The sequence below is a fragment of the Hoplias malabaricus genome, chromosome 3 (assembly GCF_029633855.1).
Source record: "Hoplias malabaricus isolate fHopMal1 chromosome 3, fHopMal1.hap1, whole genome shotgun sequence".
Lineage (NCBI taxonomy): Eukaryota > Metazoa > Chordata > Actinopteri > Characiformes > Erythrinidae > Hoplias > Hoplias malabaricus.
In genome coordinates this window covers 9,260,850-9,288,741 of record NC_089802.1, presented here as the reverse complement: position 1 = coordinate 9,288,741, position 27,892 = coordinate 9,260,850, and the positions used below count along the sequence as shown (strand labels likewise).

The following is a 27,892-nucleotide window of genomic DNA, read 5'->3' as shown; positions in this document are numbered from 1 at the left end:
TATTTAAAACGTGTTACTTTAGCAATGGCATAAGCAGAAGTGAATTCTGGTCATGAGAAAACCCGTTTTAGAAACCATGCACCAATCTCCTGTCATTTATTTTAACAGAACCTCCCCACGCACTGGGATCAACTCATTGCCATGACATAATAAACTCCTCAGTGTATATTCAAAATTTAGGTAATCTAAATTTTATATATTTTATTCAGTGAGTCAGTCCAAAAAATAAAAGGTTTTTTATATATTTATAGAAACAAAAACACAAGAGTATCATTGTGAAATTGAGTGTGTCACACTATTTGTTTAATTTCATCATCTGGTTTCCATAATGGTTGGAAACTAAAATAGTTATTGAATATAGAATTTGATTAATCGCCCGGCCCTAATACGTATAGTTGTTACCGATCCATTTCCAGTTTTGCAGGTCATCCTAGGAGATAACAGACACTTCACAGGTTTTCTCCTTACTCAGTCTTTCTTCCTCCAGCCTCTGCGCTTCCTATATTTCCTGCTGTCAATGCTATGCTTCAATTATTCAGAGGCCTCTAGCAGATCACTTGAAACCCATAACCCACTTTCTATTTATACCTGACTTCAAAGGAACACAAAGTAAAATGGTGGGGGGACCCAAGCCAACCTGGGTCTAGGCCACCATTTACTCAGTCGGTGCTAGCTGCTGGAGGCTTCAGTCTAGACTCTGTGCTTTGCCTCATCAGATCGTGGAAGTGGTTAGACAAGGTCATCATGCAGGGATAGCTACTGCAGTGGTGGTCAAAGTGAGGCATGTTAAAAATAGCAGGTAACAAAGTCTATAAATCAATACCTGGGATTAACACATTGGTTTTTGTCAGAGATATACTGACCTACACCCTCCCATCTAAAATCTGAGAGAAGCAGGCTGCATACAAAGAGTTTTATTTGTTTACCTTTTAATATTAAGACAATGAAGCATAAGCAAGAGCACCGAGAGGGTGACAGCTACTGGTGGGAGAGGAACACTGCCCCCATGTTCCCAAACAGCATACCGTAACCCAAAGTCAAACAAAATAATACAAGAGCAACTTAGTAACATAGCTTGAAGTAGGGACCGTTAACTGTACATAAGATAGACAGAGCAAAAATAGAACATTGAGAACAGAATAAAAGGGGTGAGTCATTACACTGTACAGTACAAACCTTGGGCAGTGTAAAAAAAAATAATAAAAATTACGTAACTCAAAGATGGTGAGAAAAAGTGATATACTCGTAGTTCAAGACACCCCATGATGGTTCACTGGGCAGATGCTTCGAGGGGCTTTTTTTGGCAGGCAAATCAATAAAAAGTGACGACGGGCAGTGGGCTGTACAAAAAGTCATCTCTATAAGATCTGACAGTCATCAAGTGCTGTCACATGGCACCAATGCCACACCCCCACCTTCCATGACCTCCCCTCGACTAAATGTGCATATACAGCATTAAAGTGACAGAGTTGTATGGTGATGTTCACAATCCATTGCATCTCAAAAGACTCTTTAATGTAAAATATATCTTTCTAACAAAAGTCAGTCAGACAAACAAATCTCTAATTCACTTTTTCTGCCTAAGCATTGCTATACTCAACCTTCCTATGTTACATGTACAGAAAACATGCCAGATAACATTAAACAGGAAAACAATATCTCCTACGGTAAGTGCGCTAGGTTAGTCACGAAATGGCTTAGAAATTTTCCCTTAGGTTTTTTTTAACTGCAGTGTTGTCATGTTAAAGAATAACTCTTAATAAACTGAAGCATCTTTTAGCTAGCTTTACTCTCGTGCTTGTGACCAAGTCCATACTTTCCTTCGTGCACAATTCAGAATCAAGTAAACCACTGGCCTCTCAATATTAGTTACATGGTGGGCCTAAGAGAATGCAGACCTGTCACAGCAGCTTCTTTTTCTCTGTGCTGGAAGGCATCGAGTCAAACATACAACATATATATGTTTAGTGTAAATATGAACACTAAAAACTGTACCATGAAACAGTGAGTAAGTGTGGGATGATCATAATGAGAGGGGAGAAGGGTAAGGGAAGGGTAAGAAAAAAAAAAAGGCTAGCCTAGACCTAAACCAGGTACTAAAACATGGATGAGTAACAAGCCTTTTTTCTTTATACCAATACTTATGGCATCATTATCATCCCCAGTCAACACACACATATCTACATACATTATTCGTTTTAAAACCGCTCATACATGACTATTCGTAAAGTTCTGACTACATAATCGGACATCTTATTTCATGTTGTCTGATGCAAACAGAACAAGGAATACTAATATTGAAATATGTGCAGAGATAAATCTGTAGTTTTAAAATTTTTAGAAGGGAAAGGCACTTTTGAAAGTCATACAAGAGCCAGTCAGCACCTTTTCGGTCTCAAAACAGGCTTCTTCTGCATCTCTGAAATGTTTGACCTGTAATTGTTAACTGTAATCACTCAGAGGAAGATGTAGCAAGCCTATCTCTGTTCTGGTCAATGGATTAATCCAGATCTGCTACAGTCGAAACCAGAAGCTTTGGTCACTTTAAAAAGGAACTCTCTCTCATACACAATTGACACTTTGTCCCTTGTTCCTCTGCTTTATCTTGTTTCTAGATGTGAATTTGACAATTTCCACTTACAATATAAGGACAAATTTTCCTCATTTCGCACAACCCTGTTTGGGTCATCATGGTAAGCCCAACGGCAAAACATTATTGCCTTTAATCAAGATTACAACTAATAAAAATATTTTCTTTTTTAAAATCTGTATCATTACATATCACTGATAAAACTAGGTGTAGGTCCATACATCTTCCCTCTCCCTCCCTACACCACCCTTTCATTAACTGCTGCTCTGATAAACGTACACGACAAATCAGTTTTAACAAGGCAGCATTTGGAGCGGAGTCAAAGGCTTGCACCAGTTCAAACACCCAAAGCCTTCCCAAAAGACCATTGTTTATAAGCGTGTCCGAAACATGCCCATTGTCACCACTACTGCTGCTGAGTCCGAGACAGATGAGAATCGTTTTAGTGGGAACCAACTCTGACAGACCTCTCGTGATGGTGTGGTCATTTTGTATTTCACCAAAAGGAAACGTTTATTTTTTTAAGCTATCCCAACCTATAAGCAAAAATGTCCAAAATGCACAATGTTTATCTTTCCCCCTGAATGGGCCTTTGGATTACTGACTAATCAAAACACCAAGTTACCCTCCTGTGACTTCAACCAGAATAGGAAATCATTTAAAAAAAGACCTATGTAAACAAATGACCATTGTCAAGCCTGTAGTACCCCCACATTCTGTGGAGTTAGTGAACTATAGTAGGTGCCAAGTATTTAGTTATATATTCTGGGGCCTAACTCAAGCTTATGAGCAGGAGTTGACTGCAGCATGTAGGGGGCTACAGTATGATTTTAACTACTAACTCAAATCAGATTCATATACACACAATTAAAACATGTATCATGTATTTTGTGGATTTCTCATTTAATACAACATTTGAACACTGCAGCTGTTCGCATTGTGTGAAAATTCAGTTATGAATGGACCAATAGAAATGCTTAATTTTTATTTTATTAAAAGTAATTTTAAAGAATTTCTATTAGTCCATTCATCATAAAACGACAGGTACTGTAAACTAAAAATCCACAAAAATGGAGATGCATGTTTTAAACTGGACGATATATTTGCGTGTCGAATGTGGTGTATGTAAACTAGATTTTATACTATCAATGTTGACTACAAAATAACGCACAACGTCAGTGATCTATACTCCTGACATGGCATGCACATGTGTTTCAACGGAAAGTTAAATGGTGAAAGTGGGAAGACATCTTAGGGTAGAGATATACTTGCTGTTAACTAAACGTTCACCTACGCATCAGGCCTGCCTCATGTATCCTGCTTTGGTTGTGGCATCCTCCGAAAATGCTACGCTTACACAAGGTTGGTAAAAGGTAGGAGGCAGTGCAGGCAAAAACCGGATCACAATGACGGAAAGTTTTGAAGACGGCTTTCAGAGTGAATGACCACGTCTTTCTCTGGTCTGCCCTCTAGTTATATAACGGAAACCTCCATTTTTACACGTATCACATAGGCACATATGTGAACAGTTACACTCATGACACATGGCCAAACAGCAAATATATCTCTACACTTAAGCACGGCTCCCAGGGGGTCAGTGTTATACATAAAGAGCACTAAATTCCACTTAGGTGTACCTAGGATTCCTGCTATTAGTTCAGGCTTTGCAAAGCAACAGTAGACTGCCACATCTACTTTATCCAATCTTAGCACATAACAGGGGGAAAAGTCTGAGAGTCTCAAATGATCATACATGACAAAGAAGTCAAATCACTTGTCTCTGCTGGTGTTTCAAACTGTAAGCACCAGCTGTGATATACGGTAGCACTGATTATGACCACAAGGTCACTGATCATCGTGACAAAACATGCATTACGCAAAACCTAATAACATGTATAGAGTTATGAAGGCACACTGCCTGGGCTATTTTACTTTTAATATTAAAATGTAACGGAGATGCAACTTTTTGGGTCATGAATAAATAAATTATGAAGTCAGATACTACTGGCATAATGTTTCTTGTTTTAAACACATTTTCTCTCTTTACCATTCACTCAGGGTGAGCTATGAAACGTTAAATCCATTATTTCCATTCCACCGTTTAAAATGGGCCTGACATATTTGCACTTAGTGCAGGAGCAGAGCTCGGCCTCTGAAGATGCAACAATTTTATTAGGCGTCTTAATCTGTGATGTAACTTGCATATTAACTATATATGTAAACTCCTACTAAAAATCTCTAAACTAAGCAAGCCTTATGTAACCAGACATGGTAAGCCTAGAGAATCTGTTTTTTTTAAAAACATACATACATACACATACATATATATGTTTGTTTGTGCCTGTATCTTTATGTAGGTATGACTAACAATGGTCCCAGTGTTTAAGGATTTTATATTGCCTCTGCTGCTCCCACTAACATAAGCACAGTTGAGTTAAAGTGCCTTTCATCAGTGCCCTTCTTCCACAGCACTGACACTCCATTCACAATTCAAAGAAAAGACAACATAAAATAAGCATCATCACCACTGCCTGTGCAATTAGTGGTAGGAATTGATGATTAAAAAAAAAATAATAAAACATACCCAGAGCAACATGACGTTCACGCATAGAGCATGTTTCTTGAAAACCAGGCGCACTCACATCACATGACACAAATCAACACTGTAGCCACATAACTCTTTGTCCATTGTCACTTCCTGGAAGTGAAAAATGTCACAGAGCCCTTCTGACAACAACAGGGCCCTTTAAACAGCTGTCTGGACACAGTCCTGAATTAATCCATCTTTCACAGATTTCTCCCTCTTGTTCTCCGTGAATAGGGTGCATCCCCTTACTTTTTGCCCACTCTTCAATGCTTCCTCCACTCTTGCCGTCAAAATGTTACCTTGGGAACCACTAAAAGAGCACCATGAAAGCAAAGAATTATGGGTAAACGTAACAACTTGATCACAGCTCAGCCCCTTACCCTCCCCACGGTCCCTTGCCCAAACTGTCCGTGATATGACCTAAAAAGTTGACAATGCACTTGTAGTGCATTTTGAAGCAAGTAGGGAACAGCTGCACAAGTAGATATTAGTGTGTGAAAAAGAATTGACACAGTGAAAAGACTAAAACCATATAATGAAGCAGTGAAAGAGTGGAGGAGCATGACCATATCCTTTACAGGTAACCCTGGGGGGTGGGAAACTGAAATTAAGGCCCCTACTGCTTCAGTTTTGAAGTCCAGAAGCTGTAAATCGACTCATCTACTAGAGCTGTTTTAGCTGTATAACCTATATATTTATGTTGAATAATAAGAAATAAACAATAAAGAAATGACAAAAGCTTATATAATGTGTTCAGGTTCAGGACCCCCTGCTCACTCACTCAATTTCACATCTCACTATAAAAAACCTTTCCCCACAAAAGAACATTCAACTCTGCAAATTGCTGAATGGACTATTCTTCTAGGATCCGTTCCCTAAACCCTGCTGCTCTCTACACTGTGTAACCTCCTGCTCATACCCAAAATTCTCTCTTAGTTTAAAAGATGTAGAGGTCTAGGTCACTTGGCTTTGATTGGCTCTCGTTCCAGCCAGCGCACACGCACCCTCTGCTTATAGTGATACTCCCTGAGGTAGTCTTGCAGTGTCTGCGGCAGGGGCAGTGCTGCAATGCCGTCGTAGGTGGTCCCACGGCAGATAGCGGCCCGAGCCAGGCTCTGCAGGCCAAATGGAAAGGTCCGGTGGAGGGGGGAGGTGAGCAGGGGCTCAAAGAACATGCAGGCACTGGGGTCCTTGTAGTGCTCCAACAGCGCTGTGACTGTGGCTGCATGGAACACACAGGGGTCATGGGCATCAAAGCTGAAGTTGTGGTTCCACTGCTCGATTCGTGCATGCAGCGAGCGGCCATATCGACGGAAGCTGACAGAGAACAGGTAGTCTTCTTGGGCCGAATCACGCAGGAGGAAGGTGCCCTCAGGCCGGCCGTCCAGCAGCGCCTCAGCCTCATAGCGGTCCATTACTCCCCAGTAGCACGGCAGCGCTGTGATCTGCAACAGGTCTGGCACCAGACAGTGGATGTAGTCTATCTGTGTGTGAACCTTCCATGGCCCTGCCTGCTTACCTCCTAGGTGGCCCTCAGTTGTGATGTGGCGCTGCTTAGGCCGGCGTGCCTGAAGACAAAGAGTGGTGGAATCATCATCTTCAGAGTCACAGTCAGCAGCTGCAATGCCTCGATTTTCACCCAGGTTTTCTCCCATCCCAGGGGCAAGTTTGGGCCCCAGCTTATAAATGGAGGCTAAAGGTGCTGTGATGGCCTCTACTGTGTGAATCTGGGCATCAGGTGGTGGGTCCACACCCTCTTCTATACTGAGCCTTCGTCGCTCGCGCAGCCTTTCCTCCTCGTCCTCTGGAGACGCACGAGCGCCATCGGTGCCTTCCATGGAGCAGTCCACTGTGGTGGCTGAAACAGGTGCTGTATGCTGTTTGATGAGGTGCCATTTGCGCGCAAGGTCCGAGCCTGGTGGGAAGGGGCACGTTTCCAGCATTAGCTCGGTGATTTGGATCTTGCGCTTGGGTGGCCGCGAGTTGGTGCCACGTGAAGAGGAGCGTAAGGGGAGACACAGGCCCACCGTATCATGGAATTGCTGTCGCAGGGAACGTGGTGCCCCTGGCTCCACTTCCTCCCTGCTGCTGCTACCGCCTGCACCATGCCTGCGACGTGAGCGGCCACTATGGCGCTCATTGGTTTCTAAGGAACTCTGAGCTTTTGTGGAGCATGAGTGCCTCTTCTTGCCACTCCAAGGAGCATGGCGAGAATAAGAGTCTCTACGGGAGCCCATAGGGGCACGCCCATCTTCAGTGTCTTGCTCTACTGTTATCTCCAATATTTGGGGCATATCTGCCACACAGTTACGCCCCCGGCGTGCAACACTGCTATTGATCCTCCGGGATACCAGGGGGATGGACTGGCTGCGAGAAGGGCTGGCAGGTTCTGGAGCACTCTCTTGCTGAGCCTGGTCCACACTTTGACAAATTACATCTAGCTGTGTCTGTGATTGAGCTTCCCCACGGGACGCTCCGTCTGGGTGGAGCAGAGACTGACATCCCCTCTTCAGGTTGTTCCACACCTTGCCTACCTTCTCCATGTGGTGGAGGCACCTGAACCTGAAACAGAAACAGAAAAGTGCAGATCATTTTTTGTGTGTTCAGACTACAATCAGAAACAGCTGCATCTGCAATTCAAGCTCCAAGAGGAACCGAGTGTTTTGCATGCATCGGGTATTGTATAAGATCAGGACTGTTAAATGTCTGAGTGATTAAAGTGTTGCCAGGCAGACTCGCACAGACTCAAGGCCAGTGCTAAAAATTAACTCTTGGATATGTTCCCAGTCGACCTGATGCCATGGACTGAGTTACAATGCCAGTCCAGGCCCGACTGACTCAGGCCAGTTGCAGCACAGATCTAAACTAAGCTAATTGTGAGAAATTCTACATAAAAATGTAACTAAAAATGCATTTTATTTTTGCAAATGCACGTACCATAAACAAGCTTTCTCATAATAATGTTAATTTTCAACGAGCACAAACTACAGTAATGAGATGTTCGTTTAAGTCTATTTCAGATCTGTTAGTGGCAATGTGTGTCAGGTAATGTCTCTTACATTCTAAATTCACAAACCATCTGTCGCTCCTCACAAGGAGGATAGTCATTATATGAGTCAGCAAAAAATAAACCTGCCCTCACCACTGAGTGAACTCCCATAAGGTGAAGCCTGAGCTCTCCCCCACCGTTCTAACGACGGTCAGTGCCTTTAATGAGCAACTGTACCCTGGCTGACCTTTCTCTTTCCAAAGGATGAACTTTTATCTAGTTCAGACATTAAGCAACAACGTAAACTCAAATAATGTATTTTCACAAGATAAACAATTATCTTTAATAATAATAATGTAAACAACATAATAACAGTGTTCATTTTGCACCATCTACATCAGTGGAGGTGTGTGTATGTAAGCAGTATAGTGGTCTCTATATTCATTTATAATTGTCGGTGTCAGTAGACACGAGAATTTTCTCCTCTTTGCACATAGGCATGAATGTTTTCAAAAGCTCCTGAGTCAGTGAACTTTGTAGCCTCCTTAAAACTGAAGAAACTCCTCTCACATGCAACCTGAGAGCATGAAAGTCTCAACAGTAATGTATATGCCAGCCCATTTACATGGTAAGTGTGTGTGAGGAGGTTAAACTGTGAGAGAAATACGTGAACACAGTCCGGTTTTCAGCTCCCTGTCCTTTCTCCAGTGCAACATCTGGATGGATGCTTAACTGTTCTCCATTTTGGCATGAACCAGTTAAACTTTTAACTTTTTCTACATTTTATTACTGACTCAGGCTAAAGTCAGAAAAACACCTTGTATTTAATTGGTTCGACAAAAACTATTTGACATTCTGCCTTCTGCAGCTCCAGCGGTATCGTGTGTGTGTTCTGTGAGGAGCACAGCACAGAGAACCAAATCCATGTTCTTGGATTTCATGTACTGAATGTAAGCAGAGGTCAGAGAAAGAAGTAAGCAATTTGTATTTAACTACAAAAATAGCAAAGGAGACCCCAAAATGAGATAAACAAGCCAAGATCAACAATGACCAGCTTATACTTGTGGTCTGCATTTCATCATGTAGAGTGACAAGTCTCTCTCGTCAGTCAGCACACTGCAAGGTTTACACGCCACGTTTCAGTCGCATGGAACCACAAGTGAGCAGGTTCTAAAAGAAAAAGTACCTGGATCCAGACACCCAATTTGCAAAAGCAAAAATGCAGTGTATGGTCGAGAAGAAAAGTGTAGGTACCATGCTATGGAAATGCACTATTAATTATTTCAGTTGTTAAACTGCAATTTAACAGTAAATCAAACAATATTTTATTATACAGGTGCTGGTCATACAATTAGAATATCAGGAAAAATTTATTTCAGTAATTCCATTCAAAAAGTGAAACGTGTATATTATGCTCATTCATTACACACAGACTGATATATTTCAAGTGTTTGTTTCTTTTAATTTGATGATTATAACTGACAACTAATGACAACCCCAAATTCAGTGTCTCAGAAAATTAGAATATTGTGAAAAGGTTCAATATTGAAGACACCTGGTGCCACAATAATCAGCTAATTAACTTAAAACACCTGCAAAGGCGTTAAATGGTCTCTCAGTCTAGTTCTGCAGGCTACACAATCATGGGGAACACTGCTGACTTAACAGTTGTCCTGAAGACGACCAGTGACACCTTTCACAACAAGGGGAGGGCACAAAAGGTCATTTCTAAAGAGGCTGGCTGTTCACAGAGCTCTGTGTCCAAGCACAGTAATAGAGAGGTGAAGGGAAGGGAAAGATGTGGTAGAAAAAAAGTGTACAAGCAATAGGGATAACTGCACCCTGGAGAGGATTGTGAAACAAAACCCATTTAAAAATGTGGTGGAGATTCAAAGACTGGACTGCAGCTGGAGTCAGTACTTCAAGAACCATCACACACAGACGTATATCAATAATATACATAGATAATATTTATCTAAGATATTAAAGCACAATTTAAGGTGGAACGAAACATCAGACTAAGAAGCTGGGGAATAAGGAGCTTATTCAGATTTGTTACCGGCTCGCTGCAGCTTTGTCCTGATGGAGCGGACGTAAAGTGCTGGGAGACTACAGTGTAGCTGTGGAACTAGCTTTTTTACTGCAATTGGTGCTGAATGTTGTCTAAAAGAGCTCTCTATAAAGGGCTTTGTCATTAAAGTCTATGTTTTAAACTGAATATTGTATAACGTGAGTGTTCAGTGATAGTTCTCATTGTCAACAGTGAGGAAGGTCCTCCGCCTTCATTGCTATGCTGTCAGTCATTATACCACGCCCCTCTCCACTGATGTCCTGCCTCCCATGCTAGATCGGGTCCAAAAATCTGAAACTGAAAAACAAGGATCCGAAAGTGGAAAGAGGAGGAAAAAGGATCTGAAAGCGAAAATAAGATGTGTGACCGAAAAAACGATATGAAACTTTAAAAAAAAAAAAAAAAAAAAAAGTCTGAAAAAATCTGAACCTGAAAACATAAAATCTGCAACTGAAAAATATAAGACTTCAAATATCAAAATATACAGTAAAATAAAAAATGGAAAAATTTAAATAGTTGAATCAAAATTCTATTTAAACTGAAAAAAATCATCCTACACGTATTTTAATTTTGAATACATTGTTGTATTTTTGGGCGGCACGGTGGTGCAGCATGTAGTGTCGCAGTCACACAGCTCCAGTGGGTTCGATTGGTTCGATTCCCACTCCGGGTGACTGTCTGTGAGGAGTTGGTGTGTTCTCCCAGTGTCTGCGTGGGTTTCCTCTGGGTGCTCCGGTTTCCTCCCACAGTCCAAAAACACACGTTGGTAGGTGGATTAGCGACTCAAAAGTGTGTGAGTGAATGTGTGTCTGTGTTGCCCTGTGAAGGACTAGCGCCCCCACCAGGGTGTATTCCCGCCTTGCGCCCAATGATTCCAGGTAGGCTCTGGACCCACCGCGACCCAGAACTGGATAAGCAGTTACAGATAATGAATGAATGAATGTTTTATTTTTTACAGTTACAGTTTTTACAGTTCAATCTCAAGATTTTAACTTTCAGTTTCTGATTTATTTTTCAAATGAACAAACCTTTTGACCCCAATATAGCTCCATAAAATCTTATCATAAAGTCCAATTTCTATGTGGACTTTGCATGATTTCAATTTATTTTATTTTCGGATGAATAGTTGAATATGTATCATGATGACACATTTGTCCATTTTGCCCAGGCCTAAGTTACATATCCCAAAACAAACAAATTTTAAAAATAAAGATAATGATCACAGGCAAACAAACCAACTATACCGTTCGTAAGTGTAAGACTTGAGGTTTTGTATTAAATAGAAGGGAAATCAAAGTAAGGGCTGGCTCTTGCTGTTCTGATTGGAACTGTCGATTCTATTGGTCAGCTGAGTAAACTTCCTCACAGTTCATTAACATAAATATGCTGGAATGCCAGGGCAGTTCATGGGAACTGAATATTTTGTACCAATTGTAGTGGGGTAATATTAGAAAAAAAGAAAGAAAGAAAATTATAGGCCACTGCAAGTATCATTTTCATTGAGATTTTCTCCCCTCCAACAACAGGAAAAACAAAGGACTGCTATATATATCAAAGCTCAGATATTGTTGCACAGTTATTATGACAACCTGCTTGAAGGCCAATGAGCTTGAGCTTTCTCCTAACTCAATAATCTTACACCCCTCTGCACTAAACCTGCACAGCTGAACAATGTTGGAGAGAGTGCATGTGCACATAATGGAGACATCTGTCACTGGGTTCAGTCATGTGTGAGCCTCTCGTATATCATACATTGTCAAATTTGAGCACAAACTGGTTTTTGCTTATATTGTATATTTTGCACCACAATCCACAACAAAACCTGTATATTTTAATATATAAAAAATTAAACACCAAGAAATGCTATAAAGGACTATGTATAGACTTTCATGTTTTGCTAAAAATGGTACATTAGCCCAGTGCTCCTCAAACATTCCCTACCTCAGACGAAGGGGAAATTCCACACCCTATCTGTCCCATATCTCCCCCCCAAAAAACTGTAATAAAATACACATGCAAGTTTACAATTTTCCAATTTATTGAAGTAATATCAACTTCTATATCTAAATCAGTAGCTTAATATTATAACAGTCCCCTCCAGGGTGTATTCCCGCCTTGCGCCCGATGATTCCAGGTAGGCTCTGGACCCCCCGCGACCCTAAATTGGATAAGCGGTTACAGATAATGGATGGAATATTATAACACCAGACACAACGTTAACATTAATGTTAAAAAATACAGAAAATTGGCCTAATTAAACTGTGCTTCAGTTTTTCACTTTTTAATCTTTGCAAAAATGAGCAAAGGCAGGTGCAAGGGTGCAGGAGTGAGTTTGATATTGGTGGGGGACATGTTTACTGACTGAAAACCCATCCCATACCCAAAATATAATGTAGCTCTAAGCTGATTCCTATGTAGATAAGGCATTAAAATACTGCATTTATAATGTGGAACCCCAAGACACTATGGAACTTATACCACACTACAGTAAGCACTGCTAAGGGTGGTGTATATATATATACCCGCAATACCTAGCTTTGAAAAACTCTGCATTAGCCTTTTATCCAGAGTTAATGTAAGTTGAACCTTAGAAGTGCAGCATGTGTTTCCACAAGTTTGCCACTCAAGTAATTCAGTTTTCTGCACTGAAATAAATAGTGGACTGCAGGGAAACCATGATAGTAGGCTACTACTATCATGAACTACTATCTACCCTATGAAATCTGTTTTTAATTCAATTCTATATTTAATTATTTTTCCCCCATTCAAATTACTATTATATATTTGTAATAACTAAATTATAGCAACGTGGAACATTTGTGTTTATTCACATTGTTGCTATAATTCAGCAACAGCAAAATAAATGTATATGTATTTAAGGAATAATTTGTCCAGTATGTGCTAGCAAAACAATTCTCCGTGACTGACAAACATTCTTAGACCTCAGTAAAGGCTTAAAGGCTAAGCACCAGCTATATTAAAGTGTCAAACAAATAAATACAGTGGATTTTGAGTGTCTAACTTGTGTTTATTGATAGTCAGAAAACATGTTATTTCTTACTAATTCAAGGAATAAGGTTTAAAAGACCGTTGGTCCCCCCGTAGATGATGGACAACAACTCTAGAAGTTGCACTTAATTTAATGCCAAATGACGAAAAGGTGTGTTGTTTTTGTCTGTAATAATTCAATGTACAGTGGGACATCTGTGCACAAATGACCCAAAGATCCCAGAATATCCAAAAAATGGACAAAATTTGTCAACTTTAAAAGGGCACTTTGGAAAGGACCCTCCGCTCACTCCGTTATCTGTAGCTCATTTCACTGGCGCTTTTCTAACAATATGGGCATGTAAGGACACCAACGAAAGGTGTTCAAGAGCCTCTGTAACATGGAGGTAAACAGGGTAAGGACACTCACTTCGCCTGTTTTAGTTGGTGTTAGTTAACGTTAGCTTGACTTGCTAAACTCGGTGGCTCAGTTTATACTCGGCTACGTAGCTGCATTACGGAGGTTTATAGTGTCGGATGAATTCGAGTTCGACTTCGATCACATTTACAAGAATAACGGTACCTCTAAATTTGAGTTTAGCTTATTGCTAGGCTATTGTCATGAATAATGTTGGTTATTTAGCTAGCTAGATACTGTCCTAACAGTCAGTCATAACGGTGTTTTACCGCGGCTTTGTTCAGCTTTTGTCCACCAGTGACGTCACGGTTGCGTTCAAGAATTTCCATAGCAAGCTCTGGCTTTTCCGTCAATTTAATAAAATTGTCAGTTATAAAGCAAATTAAGCTGCTATTTTCATTTTAATTCATACTTATATATGTCAGTAACTAAAATAATGTGAAATATTCATGGAGGTCCATTAAGTGGTGCTTAGCCTTTAATATCAGCCTACCAACTGCTGACCCAACTCTGGCCATTGTTGGATCCAGAGGCCTACAGCCAACCATGGCCTCCCCATCAGAATGGAAAATCAAAAGATTTGGGTAGGACTTTTGTTTTTTTCAATTTGTGTAGCAAATACCCATATTTTTTCCCCACATATTTGTCTTCTCGATGCCACAAATATGAACAATCACACAAACCTAGGGTTATACAAATTTATTTGGGAAATGGGGAATTTGGAATGGTTTACTGAATCTTGACATTGTTCTTGAATATTAAAACACTATTGTAGACTAACATAGCTCATTTGAAATGATTGTTATACCTTAGAAATCATGTATTATTCATGACATAATTTAAGATCAGGATAGTAATGCTTAAATAAATTAATATATAACTTCAGTAGAAATCTGTGTTTAGTCTGAAAGTGTGTATCATTACACCTACTAAATATATGACATTTTCTCACACCCTACATGTGATACAGAGGAGGCTTTTGATTGGTTGTACAGTAAGCTTCTGTGGCTAGGAAACAGGACCTCGCCTCTAAAGCAAACAAAACAAAACATTTGGCCCAAAAAGTGGTGTAAGACATCACACCGCTGAAGGCTGCCCCTCTGCTCTAAACTCTGAGGAATTTTACATGTTGAAGGGTTCAGTCTGCATGTATGCATTTAGCGGCTCACTCGTGGGTCACTGTTCTAAATACTCATCCGTGCTCTCTCTCTCTCTACAAATTAAAATCTCCTGACCCGAGTTTTGGCATTACTCTTCATTTGTTGCCATCTTGATATTGTAAATAAAACCTTTTGGCGATAGTAAATCATATACTTCAACATACATCGCAAATTCATTAATTCAGACCGAGCATTACATGAAACGGGAATGGGGACCACCAATTAATGAAGAGCTTGGGTTAGACTCTTTTTGTGGCTGAAAGTTTGTCCTGAGCCTTTCATCTCTGTCCCACTTAAGCGATGACATTTGTGTTTCTGCTTCCCCTCAGGGACAGCACAGCCAACCCTGTCCTTCTGATATTCACTGTCTTTCTAACTCTGAAGAGAATTTAGGGCAGTAAAGCATAGCCTACATTCATTAGTAATAACATCCTTGTATCTGAGGTTAGGGGGCAGTACACCTCCCAATGAATGAATGATACAACATGTCATCTGTATACCAAACATTGTGTCTTATGTGATCTTTTTAATGTGAAGATGCTCACCAAAGCAACACTCTTCAGTGCAAGCAAGTAGTTTTTAGTTTCCTCTTCCTAGTTTGGTTGGTTGGACTTCTATATCTAGTGTCAGTGTACAGTCATCAAATATTTCAGTGAAGTGTGTACACTATTGCAGCTTTATCTTTATATTGTGTGAGAGAATTAACAACAAAGAAGTTTTCCTGTATTCCAGCACCAATAATATAGAAGGTCTAGTGATATGACAGCAAGCCCCTTGTCCACCATCGTCTGGACACATTCAGACAGCCTCTGGATGAATCCTGGCTCCTGGCACTAGATCACAAAACACCAGGCCATTAAATACAAGGCTATTCTCTGCTCAGCTTGGGTTTCTGCTCCCGAGAACGTTAACGAGCCTTGTGCAGAGCTGCCACTTCCTGGTAGTCCAGAACCTGGCCCCTCTCTCCCTCCTCTCCACCTGATACTGCAGCCAAACTTTACACCAGACACTATCACAGCGGAGGAAGCACTTCAGCTTACACCACAGTCCATTCTTTCATGTAAAATCATCAATTCATATGGTCCACTATTACCTAGGGGAAAGATTTCTGTGGGTCATGATTCATTTGACATCATACTAAAGCAACATCAAAGCGCATTCTTTGCTTCTTGCAAAATAACCCCAAATACAATGGTGATGTTGAAATCTTGGCTTAGTCACCTAAGGTTCAACACTAGCAACTATATGACAGAATTTGGAACAATTAGTTTTGCCAGACCGCTGTTGGCTGCTATCAAAACAAAGGGAAAAAATTGGTGAATTGAGTGTGGTGTGGAACCATGAAACCAAAGACAAGCTATTAAAACACACTTACTTGCTTCCTTATTCTGCATCAATGATATTAAACCACATTGTGCCTAATCCACAACCTACCATAATGTGATTTAAACTTGCTTACAAGACTCCAGCTAAAAAATGAATTGATAATATGCAGCCCGAGGGCTCACTAACATGCACTTCATACACCAGTTGAGGAGCTAAAACAATGCTTGCCCGATATGCTGCCATTGAGCCACATGGAACTTTGCCTCTAAGCATATTAATTTGGCATCAACATGATAATTCACTGGTAAAAGATTTCACCAAAGGAAATTCTACTACTTTTTCCACTTAATTAAATCGAATCATAATTTTGATGAGCTTCATGCGTGAACACAAACCCTTGTAACTTTATCTCAATCATGCCCTAGTAGACACCTACTAGAAGCTTGGCCTGCCTCTGCGTTTAGGTTGCTTCCATGTGGCAGATAGGGGCAGAATCACAGTACTACAGCTTGATAGTGTTGTTTTAAAGGAACAGTACATGAACACACAGTGGGGACATAAGAGAATAATAAATAATAAAAATATATATATAGACAAGATTATGTAGAAGTACTGAATGTCAGTTTCGATAATTTTTTGAATAATTGACCAGCCCTAGGCCATTTTCACAGACATAGAACAAAATTTGATACAGCACACACACGTCATAAATACCTTCCACGTTTTTAAATACCGGGGTATACGGTATTATCATTACACCGCACAACCCTAATGACACTTATTCCTCTCTAAAATGCCCCATAACAAAAACAAGCAGAACATTTCAAACTGCTCGAATACATTTGGCACAGAAACTCTCCCACTGTGCACTACCTGTTAAAGAACCACTCTGGAACATCCCTGGACCTGATACTCTAGTGTCTCTGGAGTTCATATGTGAAAACACTTGTGAAGAATCCTGCACGTTTGAACATGTGATAATGACATAAAACACATAGGGGATGGTTTCACAGAAAGGGATTTAACCTAGCCCTGAACTAGACAGTATTTCATATGGTGATATTTACATTGAAAAAGCATATAGTCCAGGATTAGACTTAATCTTCACCTAAGAAATAATACATTTTAGCAGTAAGGAGGATGAAAGATGCACCTACACGTCCCGTGAGGTACTCTCTATTAAAGCCTCAAACTGGCTAAAATACCTGTGTAGACCTTAAGTGCAGCAATGGAAACTGGCTTATGAGAACAAGGATATGATACACCATCTCTATTATCCTCCACTAAATGGCAATGGCAATATTTTAATTGCCACAGCAGCAATGTACTTAACTGGATGTTATTTCTAAACCACTCTAAAATGCCAAATGTGATGCAATAGTTCAAAATGTCAAAATTCAAACGTCTAGAGCATTGCCCCACAAAATTTAGAATCTAGAATTGCTCTGAAACAAAAATGTGATATACAAATGTATCAGAGCCTGAAAATAAAATGTAAGAGAATGATCCACAAACATATAGAGGAGTATGAGGCACAATCATGTGGTTATTAAATCCACATGTAACTTTTGAATGCAGAAGACGGTGAACTGCTGCCATTTGAAATATCAACCTTGCACTTAAATTGATCACTTTATGCATTGTGAAACCCCAGCATATTTGCAAGAACCTCCATGAATGCTCTAGGGACACATGCCACTGAACTGAACTTCAGATGTGAAAAATGTGTTTCTTTAAAAATGGGTTCTGAGAAATAGACTCAGTTTTCTAAGTGGGAGGGCTTTTGTAGGTCAAGATTCTGCAGAAATTATTCAGGGAATTTGATAACTTGTACATGAAGTCCTGTCCTTTATACCCTCATGTAATTACTATTGGGTATGTTGATAACGTGTTTCCTTCATTATATCATACACAGCTTATACACGTAAATCAAAGTCTCTTTCAGTTTTATGCATTCATTTAAAGAAATATGGGTCTTCTAATTAAGATGGTTTACATTTATCTTTCCAGATATTTATATAATAGTCTGAGTGTCAGTGGGCAAGAACTAATATCCTAAATCTGGCCTTCGTCTGCACATACACTATAGTCAGCTTCTATTTCTCATTTCTACAATCAGTGCTAAAAACAACCTGCATTCCACCGTTCAATTATAACAGCAAAAAACTGAATTCTTAGTGATGGTCTGCTGGGGCCCTTGACACAAGAATGGAAATCCTGGGAAGTGACAGCCAAGTCAGAGTCCAAGATACAGGCCTTGAATATAGCAGTCCTACCGCAGCCATCACTATGACTCTTCCCAATTCTGCATGCTTTGACTTATTTGGGAGGATATACTCACTCATACTGCTTCTAATTGGGGGTGTATACATCTCTAGGTCAATGCTTAACATATTTTATGAGCAGCAAAATGTGACTATTGGACTACACCTTCAGTTTGGGCAGTATATTCAAAAATGTAGCTCCTACCTAGGACCCTTGATGAATTCTATTAATATAGCTGCACTAAATTCATAGGCAGAGCATTGTTGTTGGGTTCTTTTAGAATAAACATATTGAAGCTTGAATTAACACCTTGACACAATTTACAGGGACTCCAATAAAGAACTTTAGAATAAAACCGATGCCGTTACAATTTTCTAACAACTGACTGAACCTTTAAATTTCACTTGTACATTCAGTGACGTATGTAGGATTTAGAGAAAGTGGAAAAAAAATGTATTCTTAAACAATAAATCAAAAACATTAAATTGTTGATCCCACAGTCAGGTCGTAATTTCCTAAAATGTTTGATCTGACATATTAGGCCTAAAGTTCAGCTCCTGAAGTCTTTACTAAAAGGACAGTTAGTCACTACTGGGATATCTATCTAGATACCACAACAAAAGAAGTCGTAATAGGAGTACGCTGCTAGTTTAATCAACCAAATCAACAAATCAGGTAGTACTAGAATAATTAAACATTTGAATTATTTTAAAAGAACACAAATTACAGACGTGGCTGGTTTGTCTTCACAGACAAAACGGCCTTCCCCAAAGGCTCGGCCCTGAGGGTTTATCAGTCGGGTAAAACGGTTATAACGGTTATAAGGTAAAACAGCAGTAGTTGCCAGGCTGCCTATATCCATGTCTACTTTATGTGAGCCGGCTCCCCACCTGAGTAACAAGGGCCCAGTCTGAACTAACGTTAACCACAAAGGCCTAACGAAAAACCCCGCTGGAATACGATGAGAATAACGGCACAGGAACACCGCCCGAGAAAACCGAACTTACCGAGTCTTCCGTGGCGTTCTTGCACTATTTTCTCGAAGGTTTTCTTTTGTTTGCCACCAAAGCGCGATCGTAAAAAGTGGGATCCATTTTGCAGTGTGGAGAGAACTGAGCGAATAAAAGCTCACACCGAGCAGACACGTCTCAGCGGCGGGGGCTCGAGGAGAACGGGAACCTCCACCGAGCCGCCGATATTTTATCAGTCTTTATTTGTGTTTAAAACGGAGAAAAACTGCTACGGTCCCATTCCCTTCTTCCCGTTGTCGTTCCAGATATGGTTGCCCAGTGTAGCAAAGAAAGGTGGGGGGGAGAAGGCGGAGGGGGAGGGATGGCAGGCGGTTCCTGAGTGACATAGACGGACTCCAATCACACACAGATCCCGAGTCTGTTCTATCGACGGCGGATACGGATGAGGAAAGACCTCGGCACAGGCTGTGACCACGTTATTTACTTTCTTTCCACCCGTTTACCCGCAAATCCCACCCGTATTCAAGCAAGACCCCAGCCTCCTGCACTAGGATTGGCTAATGTCATTTGGCTTGCTAAGGCCAGAAAAAATGATCGCATATTCAAGTAGCAACCTTAAGCACATACATTCAGCAATGCACTAAAAAATAAAACAAATAAAAAATAAACATCACATACACATAAATCACAGAAAATCAATTTATGGCATTTTCTGATGACTGAAAAAGTGTACAGACATGTTTAAACTCAAACAAATGTAAAAGCTAATGTTCTACTTTTGTATTGAAACAAGCTAAATGCACTGTTCTCCTACATTAGGGTGACCAGGCGTCTTCTTTTACCCGGACATGTCCTCTTTTTAGAGGCGGAATTTCAGAAACGTCCGGGATTTTGTTTTTCTAGAGCTTACATAGAATTTCGAGAGGCGTTTCGTTCACAAACTAGTCCCGCCCTCCCCTACTCCGATTGGTTCGCTTGAGTGAGAAGGGGGCGTGGTGAAGTAGCCTAAAATCTTCTGATTGGACGGTCTGGCTGTAGAGCTACCGTTATTGGTCGATAACCTTCTCTGTAAACATTTAATTGGTCAGCCTGCACGTCAGTAGTCGCCCCCGACTGTAGGAGTAAAAGTAGACAGACGAACAGCTCTCATTGCCACTCATAGTCCATACCAATCACACATTCATTACCTCTAACCGCTTATCCAACATACCAACTCCTCACAGACAGTCACCCGGAGCGGAAATCGAACCCACAACCTCCAAGTCCCTGGAGCTGCGTGACATTACCTGCTGCGCCACCGTGCCGCCCCCTCCTTATCACATTCCATTAATAACACTAGTCCACAAGGTGTTAGTATGGCATTGTTTCTCTTTCTTTTATCCATAAACTTAATTGTATTTTTGTTAAAGTGACCATTTTGCCAAGTATCATAAGAAGCCATCTTTATTTTTAATGATTCTAATCTAGTTCGTCTTCATTTTTTTTTTATCAGGGCTATTTTGACAGTGTAGGGGTAACATTTATTTTAAACTTTATTAAACATATTAAATTTTTTTATTAAAATGTGATGTTTTATTAGTTTTTTTATTATTAATGTTGGAAATTAAACAATGGATTTTATTTTTGCAGAAAGTCTGTGATGGTGGGGAAACGCAGTTTTAAGCTCCGCGGTTTTAATGTGGAATAGTTTGTTTGAGGGGAAAAAATGACAGTTGTTTGTTTGAACATGGATGAGAGCAAGGAGACGGCGGACCACTGTTGTTCCACTGAGGGCAAAGTTGGAGGTCCACTAGTGTTTCACACATCGTTTTCTGGGCGAACAGCTGTGAATTAAACAGAATTTTATACAAAATGCCACATTTTAGCACTTTTCCATTCACAGTCCAATTTACATTTTTTTTCCTTCATTAGTTTCTTTTGTTATTGTTTATAAATAAGATTAGTAAACCATTTTAATCCAGCACAGTGTCAACATTTTTAGCATAAATCATTTTATATCAGGCTTATACTCATTATTATATCTCTTATAGTTGTTGGTAATATTTGTATTAGTTTGTTTTCCAGAATAAAAGTCTCTGTGAATGTAAAATCTGTTTGAGGAGATTATAAATGAGTTATATCCTGTACAGGACAGTAATCTGAGTGGTCCGATGGAGGACCAGCAGTGGTCTACAGTCAGTGGTGTGCCAGCATATTTATGCCAGTGGACCGATATATGCTCGCTGTCTGGGAATATGAATTAACATTTAGCTAGCTAGTCTTGCTATGAGAGTTTGCATGTAAATGATAATAAAATGCATTATTGAAGTAATTATCACATCCTTGTTTTAAACTAGCCACTTCCAGTGTGTGTCCCTGCCTTGTGCCCAGTGATTCCGGGTAGGCTCTGGCCCCATCTCGACCCTGAATTGCATAAGTGGTTACAGACAATGAATGAATGTTCTAGGCCAGTGGTTCTCAACCTGTGGTGTGCGTACCACTCGCAGCAAGTGGTGGTACAACATGGTGACCTCGTAAAAATGACTAGTTGATTAAAAAAAAATTAAGAACTGAAAATCTGAAACATGGTTGTGTGTAAAACACAGGTGCTGGTCATAAAATTAGAACATCATGAAAAAGTTGATTTATTTCAGTAATTCCATTCAAAAAGCAAAACGTGTATATAATAGTCATTACACATTCAATACACAAAGACTGATATATTTCAAATTTGAAGATTATAACTGACAACAAATGAAAACCTCAAATTCAGTATCTCACAAAAAAAGGATTTTTATAAATGCTGCACAACTGAAAAGTAGGAACATGAAAAGTATGAGGTGTGGCATGGTGTCAGTTGGTCTGTGGCACTGCTCAGGTGTTATATGAGAGCCCAGGCTGCTCTGATAGTGGCCTTCAGCTCTTCTGCATTGTTGGGTCTGGCGTATTGCATCTTCCTCTCCACAGTACCCCATAGATTTTCTATGGGGTTAAGGTCAGGTGAGTATGCTGGCCAATTAAGAACAGGGATACCATGATCCTTAAACCAGCTACTGGTAGTTTTGGCACAGTGTGCAGGTGCCAAGTCCTGTTGGAAAATGAAATCTGCATCTCCATAAAGTCGGTCAGCAGCAGGAAGCATGAAGTGCTCTAAAACTTGTAGACGGCTACATTGACCTTGGACCTCAGAAAACACAGTGGACCAACACCAGCAGATGACATGGCAACCCAAACCACCACTAACTGTGGAAACTTTACACTGGACCTCAAGCAACGTGGATTCTATGTTGCCGTTCCTCTCTTCCTTCAGATTATGGGACCTTGATTTCCAAAGAAAATACAAAATTCACTTTCATGAGAGAACATAACGCTTCTGGCACTGTCTCTTGTTCAAGAGTGGCTTGACACAAGGAATGCGACAGCTGAAACCCATGTCTTCCATACGTCTGTGCGTGGTGGTTCTTGCAGCAATGACTGCAGTGTTTGTGAATCTCCACCACATTTTTGAATGTGTTTAGTTTCACAATCCTCTCCAGGGTGCGGTTATCCCTATTGCTTGTACACTTTTTTCTACCACATCCTTTCCATCCCTTCGCCTCTCTATTAATGTGCTTGGACACAGAGCTCTGTGAACAGCCAGCCTCTTTAGCAATGACCTTTTGTGTCTTGCCCTGCTTGTGAAAGGTGTCAATGGTTGTCTTCAGGACAACTGTCAAGTCAGCAGTCTTCCCCATGATTGTGTAGCCTACAGAACTAGACTGAGAGACCATTTAAAGGTCTTTGCAGGCCTTGGTGAAGTTGTATAATTAGTGTTTATTGTTAGTGTTATAAGTTGAACCAGAAAATTATGTTGCACTGTAATTTTTTTTACATGTTTACTGTATGATGTTTCGATATGAATATAAATAATATAATAAGTGTGTGTGTGTTCATTTATTTTTTTACTCAGGGTACCAGTCCAGATACGTCTTTCATGAGGAGAAAAAATGAACATTATTGAATTGATGGAGAATGAACAACACCACAGATATACTTAATATTCTTTGCGAGCAAGGCTATTGTCATCGAGGGAGTGGTGGTAATGGACAGTCTTTGAATTCACCACAGCCTTCACGATGCATTTTGGACTGCTGTATGCACTGAACTTGAAATATCCATAGTGGCCATTCATTCATTCATTATCTGTAACCGCTTATCCAGTTCAGGGTGGCAGACGGTCGGAGCCGGGATCATTGGAAGCAAGGCAGGAACACACCCTGGAGGGGTCGGCAGTTCTTCACAGGGCATCTCACACACACTCACACATTCACTCACACACTTACACCTACGGACACTTTTGAGTCACCAATCCACCTACCAACGTGTGTTATTTGGGCCGTGGAAGGGAAGCCAGAGAACCCGGAGGACACAGGGAGAACACACCAAACTCCTCTAGACTTGAACGCACAAGGTCCCTGGAACTGTGTGAGTGTGACACAGTGCAAGACATCTTCAAGAATTTAGTCTCTGTTTTTGTTTTTTTTGTTTTTTTTTTAGAAAACTGTTGTGTTGCAGGTTTGGCAGCTGTACCACATTGGAATTGGATTAAATTAAATACTTTAAAAACCAGTAGTTTAATGTTCTGTTTTTGTTGTTTGTTGGTTGGTGGCACCACTTTAAAGCCATGTATTGGTGGTAAATTCAGGAACAGCTAAGTAATGTTTGTTCATTTTTTTTGTTGTTGGATATCAATGCTACCTTAAAGTTTTTTAACTGTTTGAAATTGATATGGACAAAAGTTTTAATAATTTTATATGAGTTTCTATTCACACATCTAAAAACACATGTCCACTGCAATTTGTTTCCTCTTGATGGTGAAAAATAAACAATTGTAGATAGAAGTTTTGGCAGGGTTTCTGATAGATATATACATTCTTGTTGCAACTGCTGGGGCTGTGAAATTAATAAAACAAAGTATAATTTCTTTGAAGAATAATGCTTCAATTTCTTTACATTTCACATTAGCTTTCTTCTTTAAGTTTAATGACAAAACGTAATATTCCTTAGTACTTATATCAGTGAGTGAGAATGTAATGGTTACATAAATTATGTTTGTTAAATAAAGTCAGTAATAATCAAAAAGCTTTGATCAATGTCCCATCCTAGTGCTCTGAATGTTTCCTGATAGTCCTTAAAATGTCCTAAGAAAGTCGAAAGAGACTTTTAAAGGACTTTCCTCAAACGTTCCATCATAGTCCTTTGAATGTTTCCTGGTGGTTATATAAAGGTCCTATCAGAATGTCCCCTGTAACATTTTGGCGAACCTACAAAATAATGTCCAGGGGACGTTTGCAGTGTTGGTTCTGGGGACCTTTTTTGTTAGCTGGGAAGCTGTCTCCCGATTTTGGAGACATTTCCACCGTAGTTGATCCAAAACAGTATAAATAAGTAAATATTACTCACCTATGGAGCAGGAATAGAGCAATCCTCATTTTGATTTGTACTTTCGATGTTTGGCTTTCTCTATGTTGTCTAAACAATTCCTAGTATACTGGAGCAAAAGACTGGAGAGCTAGCAAATGGTGAGGAAACATCTTCTGAATTTTATAAAATGTATTTATTTATTTATTTTACAGTCGTGAACTACGCCTTTAACTTTTCTCTCTTCTGGTTACAATATTGTTTTTGAAAATACCAATGCTTAAACAACCATTAACTACATCATGTTTTATTAAACAGATCATATCATAGCTATATTACAGCCAATCCGCTGTCCAGCCTGTTTAATAATTGAATTGATTTGTGAAAAATGTATTGTGCTGATTACTGCTTTTTGTGGTTGTGTGTGGAAGAGAATGACATTTTAAATCAATAATATACGAGCAATTACAGCTCTGGAACCTTTAGTTTAAGTTTCTGTATTTTTATTCACATACTCCTGCTTTGTTTTATTGGTGGGTCCTGCACTCGTAAAAATTAATAAGGGTTCAATGCAGAGAAGAACCAAATACTGTGAAGTTGGTAGGAAATTCTCCCCGTCAGTGTGTACGTTTTTAAATAGGTATGCTGCCATCTAGTGAGTTATGAAAACGACACATCGATTTATTTGTTTATTTATTTATTTATTTATTTGTTTACTTACTTAATACACGCATTCACAAAGCCACATTATTTACGTACATTTTTTGAAATACAATGTTATTTTGTCAATTCATGTTAAATAAGCGTATTGTTTGTGGCTACTTCACAGTCCTGTATTTACAATACTTTTTGCAATTTTATTTTATTTTATTTGATTGCAAAGGTCTTGTCAAGGTTATCTTCAGATGGCTATTATTTTGTTCACTTGAAAGATTATCTGCAGATTCACCGTTAGGAATTAGATTTAATAATGGAATTATATTCATTTTAAAGCATTTACTAAATATTTACTTGAATGTTTGATAAAAGCTTAGTGTCTACCACAGATTCTCAAGATACAGTGTTACCCGGTTCACTTACTGATCTAATCTACTTTTGTGAAGGACTGTGATGTGTTTAGTAGTTTTAGTTTTAATCTCAGTTTAATCTAAAGACCCTGGAAACAACACAATACAGATCATTCTGCTGATAAGAAATATTGGGCTAATTCAGCTAATTCACTCTTATAAAAGCATTAAGGAAATCCCTCTAAAACACTCAGTTGTATTAATTATGCCAAACCCATGGTCATTATAGTCAGATGATCATCAAAACACATCCAGCAGCACTCATTAAGGAATAGACATTTTGGATAGAAATTAATAATTCAGCTTGTGGAAATATCCATGATTTGGCATGGTCTGGAAATACATGTGATTCCCAAGAGCTGTAAGAAATCACAAGGTCCTGAGATGGCATGGTCCAGACAACTGAGGAATGGAAGACATGTGGGAGTATAACAAGCAAGCATGCATAAAATGTATGGATATGTTTAACACTGAACACTGCATATGAATATCCTAATCTTTTTTTTGTTAAATAAATTCAGTCAGTTACTTTGCATTAAAAAAATCCACAGTCTGAAGATGACAAATGCAAGGCCTGTCATGAATGAATAAGTTCAAAGACTTGTTAAATCCACAAAAATATAAATGCTTTGACACATTAATGAATATCAGTGCAACTTAGAGTAGAGTTTATTGCATTTATTTCTTCCATAGACATTTCTGACAATCAAAGCAAGCGAACAACATGGACGTATGCAGACATTTACTGAGTTATGGCATGGTATTTGAAAATATCCATGATATGTTTACAATGTTTCTGTTTCCTTGCACCCAGTGATTCCAGGTAGGCTCCGGACCCACCGTGACCCTGAATCGGATAAGTGGTTACAGACAATGAACGAATGAATGTTTACAACGTGTGAAAATGACATTAAATTAATTTATTGTATATTTCTGTATATTACATGAGTTCACATATTTATCTGCAGCTGTTGATTACTATGGACAATAATTCTGATGTGTTTTTTAAATCCTTCACATTAAGCACTTGTCAAGCGATGTGAGCAACCACCTCCTCCTCTGAGTCTCCAAGACCAAGAAGATGGGGGTGGAAGAAGGGGATCACAACCAAATTTTTAATTTAAATTTAATTGGTAAAGCCGTTGACATAAAACTGGACTGGAGCTCCAACACTGAGTCTGTGTACAGGAAGAGGATGAGCAGGCTGTATTTGTTAAGGAGGCTCTGGAACTTTAATGTGTGCAGCAAGGTGCTTGTGCTCTTCTACCCGTCTGATGCTGCAGGCGCGGGTTTGTTTGCTGCAGTCTGATGGGGAAGCAGCATCAGAAACATGGATGCAAACAAGCTCATTGAGCTAATCAGGAAAGCTAGCCCAGTCCTTGAGGTGGTGGTGGAAAGGAAAACTCTGTACAAAGCACTGCTGATAACTCTAAACACTCCCTCCATGATCTTCTAGAGAGACAACAGGATACAATCAGACACAGACCCATGCAGCTCCGCTATAGCAAGGGACAGTATACAAAAGACTCCATTCCACTCTGTCAGGACATTATTGTGCACTGAACCACTATAGACTCATAAGAGTATCAGCTGGACATTTTAATATCTCTATGAATTGCCACATGTTATAGACTACTGTTCATATTGCACATATATTAATATATGACTATGTTACTGTTTACAATGTACACATATTTTATCTAAACTTACTATATTCTAGCTGCTTAGCTCAAAGTGTAATGTTATGTATATATTCTCAGTTAACTTGGCCATTGTTTTTTCAGTGGATATAACATCAAACTGGTCCTGTTTACAGTGCATGATCACTTTATCTGTATTTCAGTCTATTCTTATAGCACTGACATATACACACTGTAAGTTAATTAGTCATTCAAATTTTCAGTAGATATGTCTTTGTTGATTATTCAGTAGTTGCCTCTACACATCTCTACACAGCCAACTGCATAATATTTACACATATTGCACAATATGTTATATATATATGTTCATAATTTTTATTCATCAATCATTCATTCATTATCAGTAACCCTTATCCAGTTCAGGGTCGCGGTGGGTCCAGA

The 27,892-nt window shown here is 39.5% G+C and overlaps 1 protein-coding gene across 1 annotated transcript; it reads right to left on the bottom strand.

Annotated features, from left to right (window-relative positions):
- Positions 1–912: 912 nt before the first annotated feature.
- Positions 913–19,798, bottom strand: socs5a (suppressor of cytokine signaling 5a). Its single transcript, XM_066663507.1, has 2 exons — positions 19,402–19,798; positions 913–7,739 (listed from the first exon to the last, which is right to left on the bottom strand). The coding sequence occupies exon 2, from the start codon at positions 7,718–7,720 to the stop codon at positions 6,137–6,139; it is 1,584 nt and encodes a 527-aa protein (XP_066519604.1). The 5' UTR covers positions 7,721–7,739; positions 19,402–19,798; the 3' UTR covers positions 913–6,136.
- Between the last annotated feature and the right edge of the window lie 8,094 nt (positions 19,799–27,892).

Excerpts from the sequence above, each read along its gene's own strand:
- socs5a (XM_066663507.1), bottom strand. The coding sequence starts at position 7,720 with ATGGAGAAGGTAGGCAAGGTGTGGAACAACCTGAAGAGGGGATGTCAG.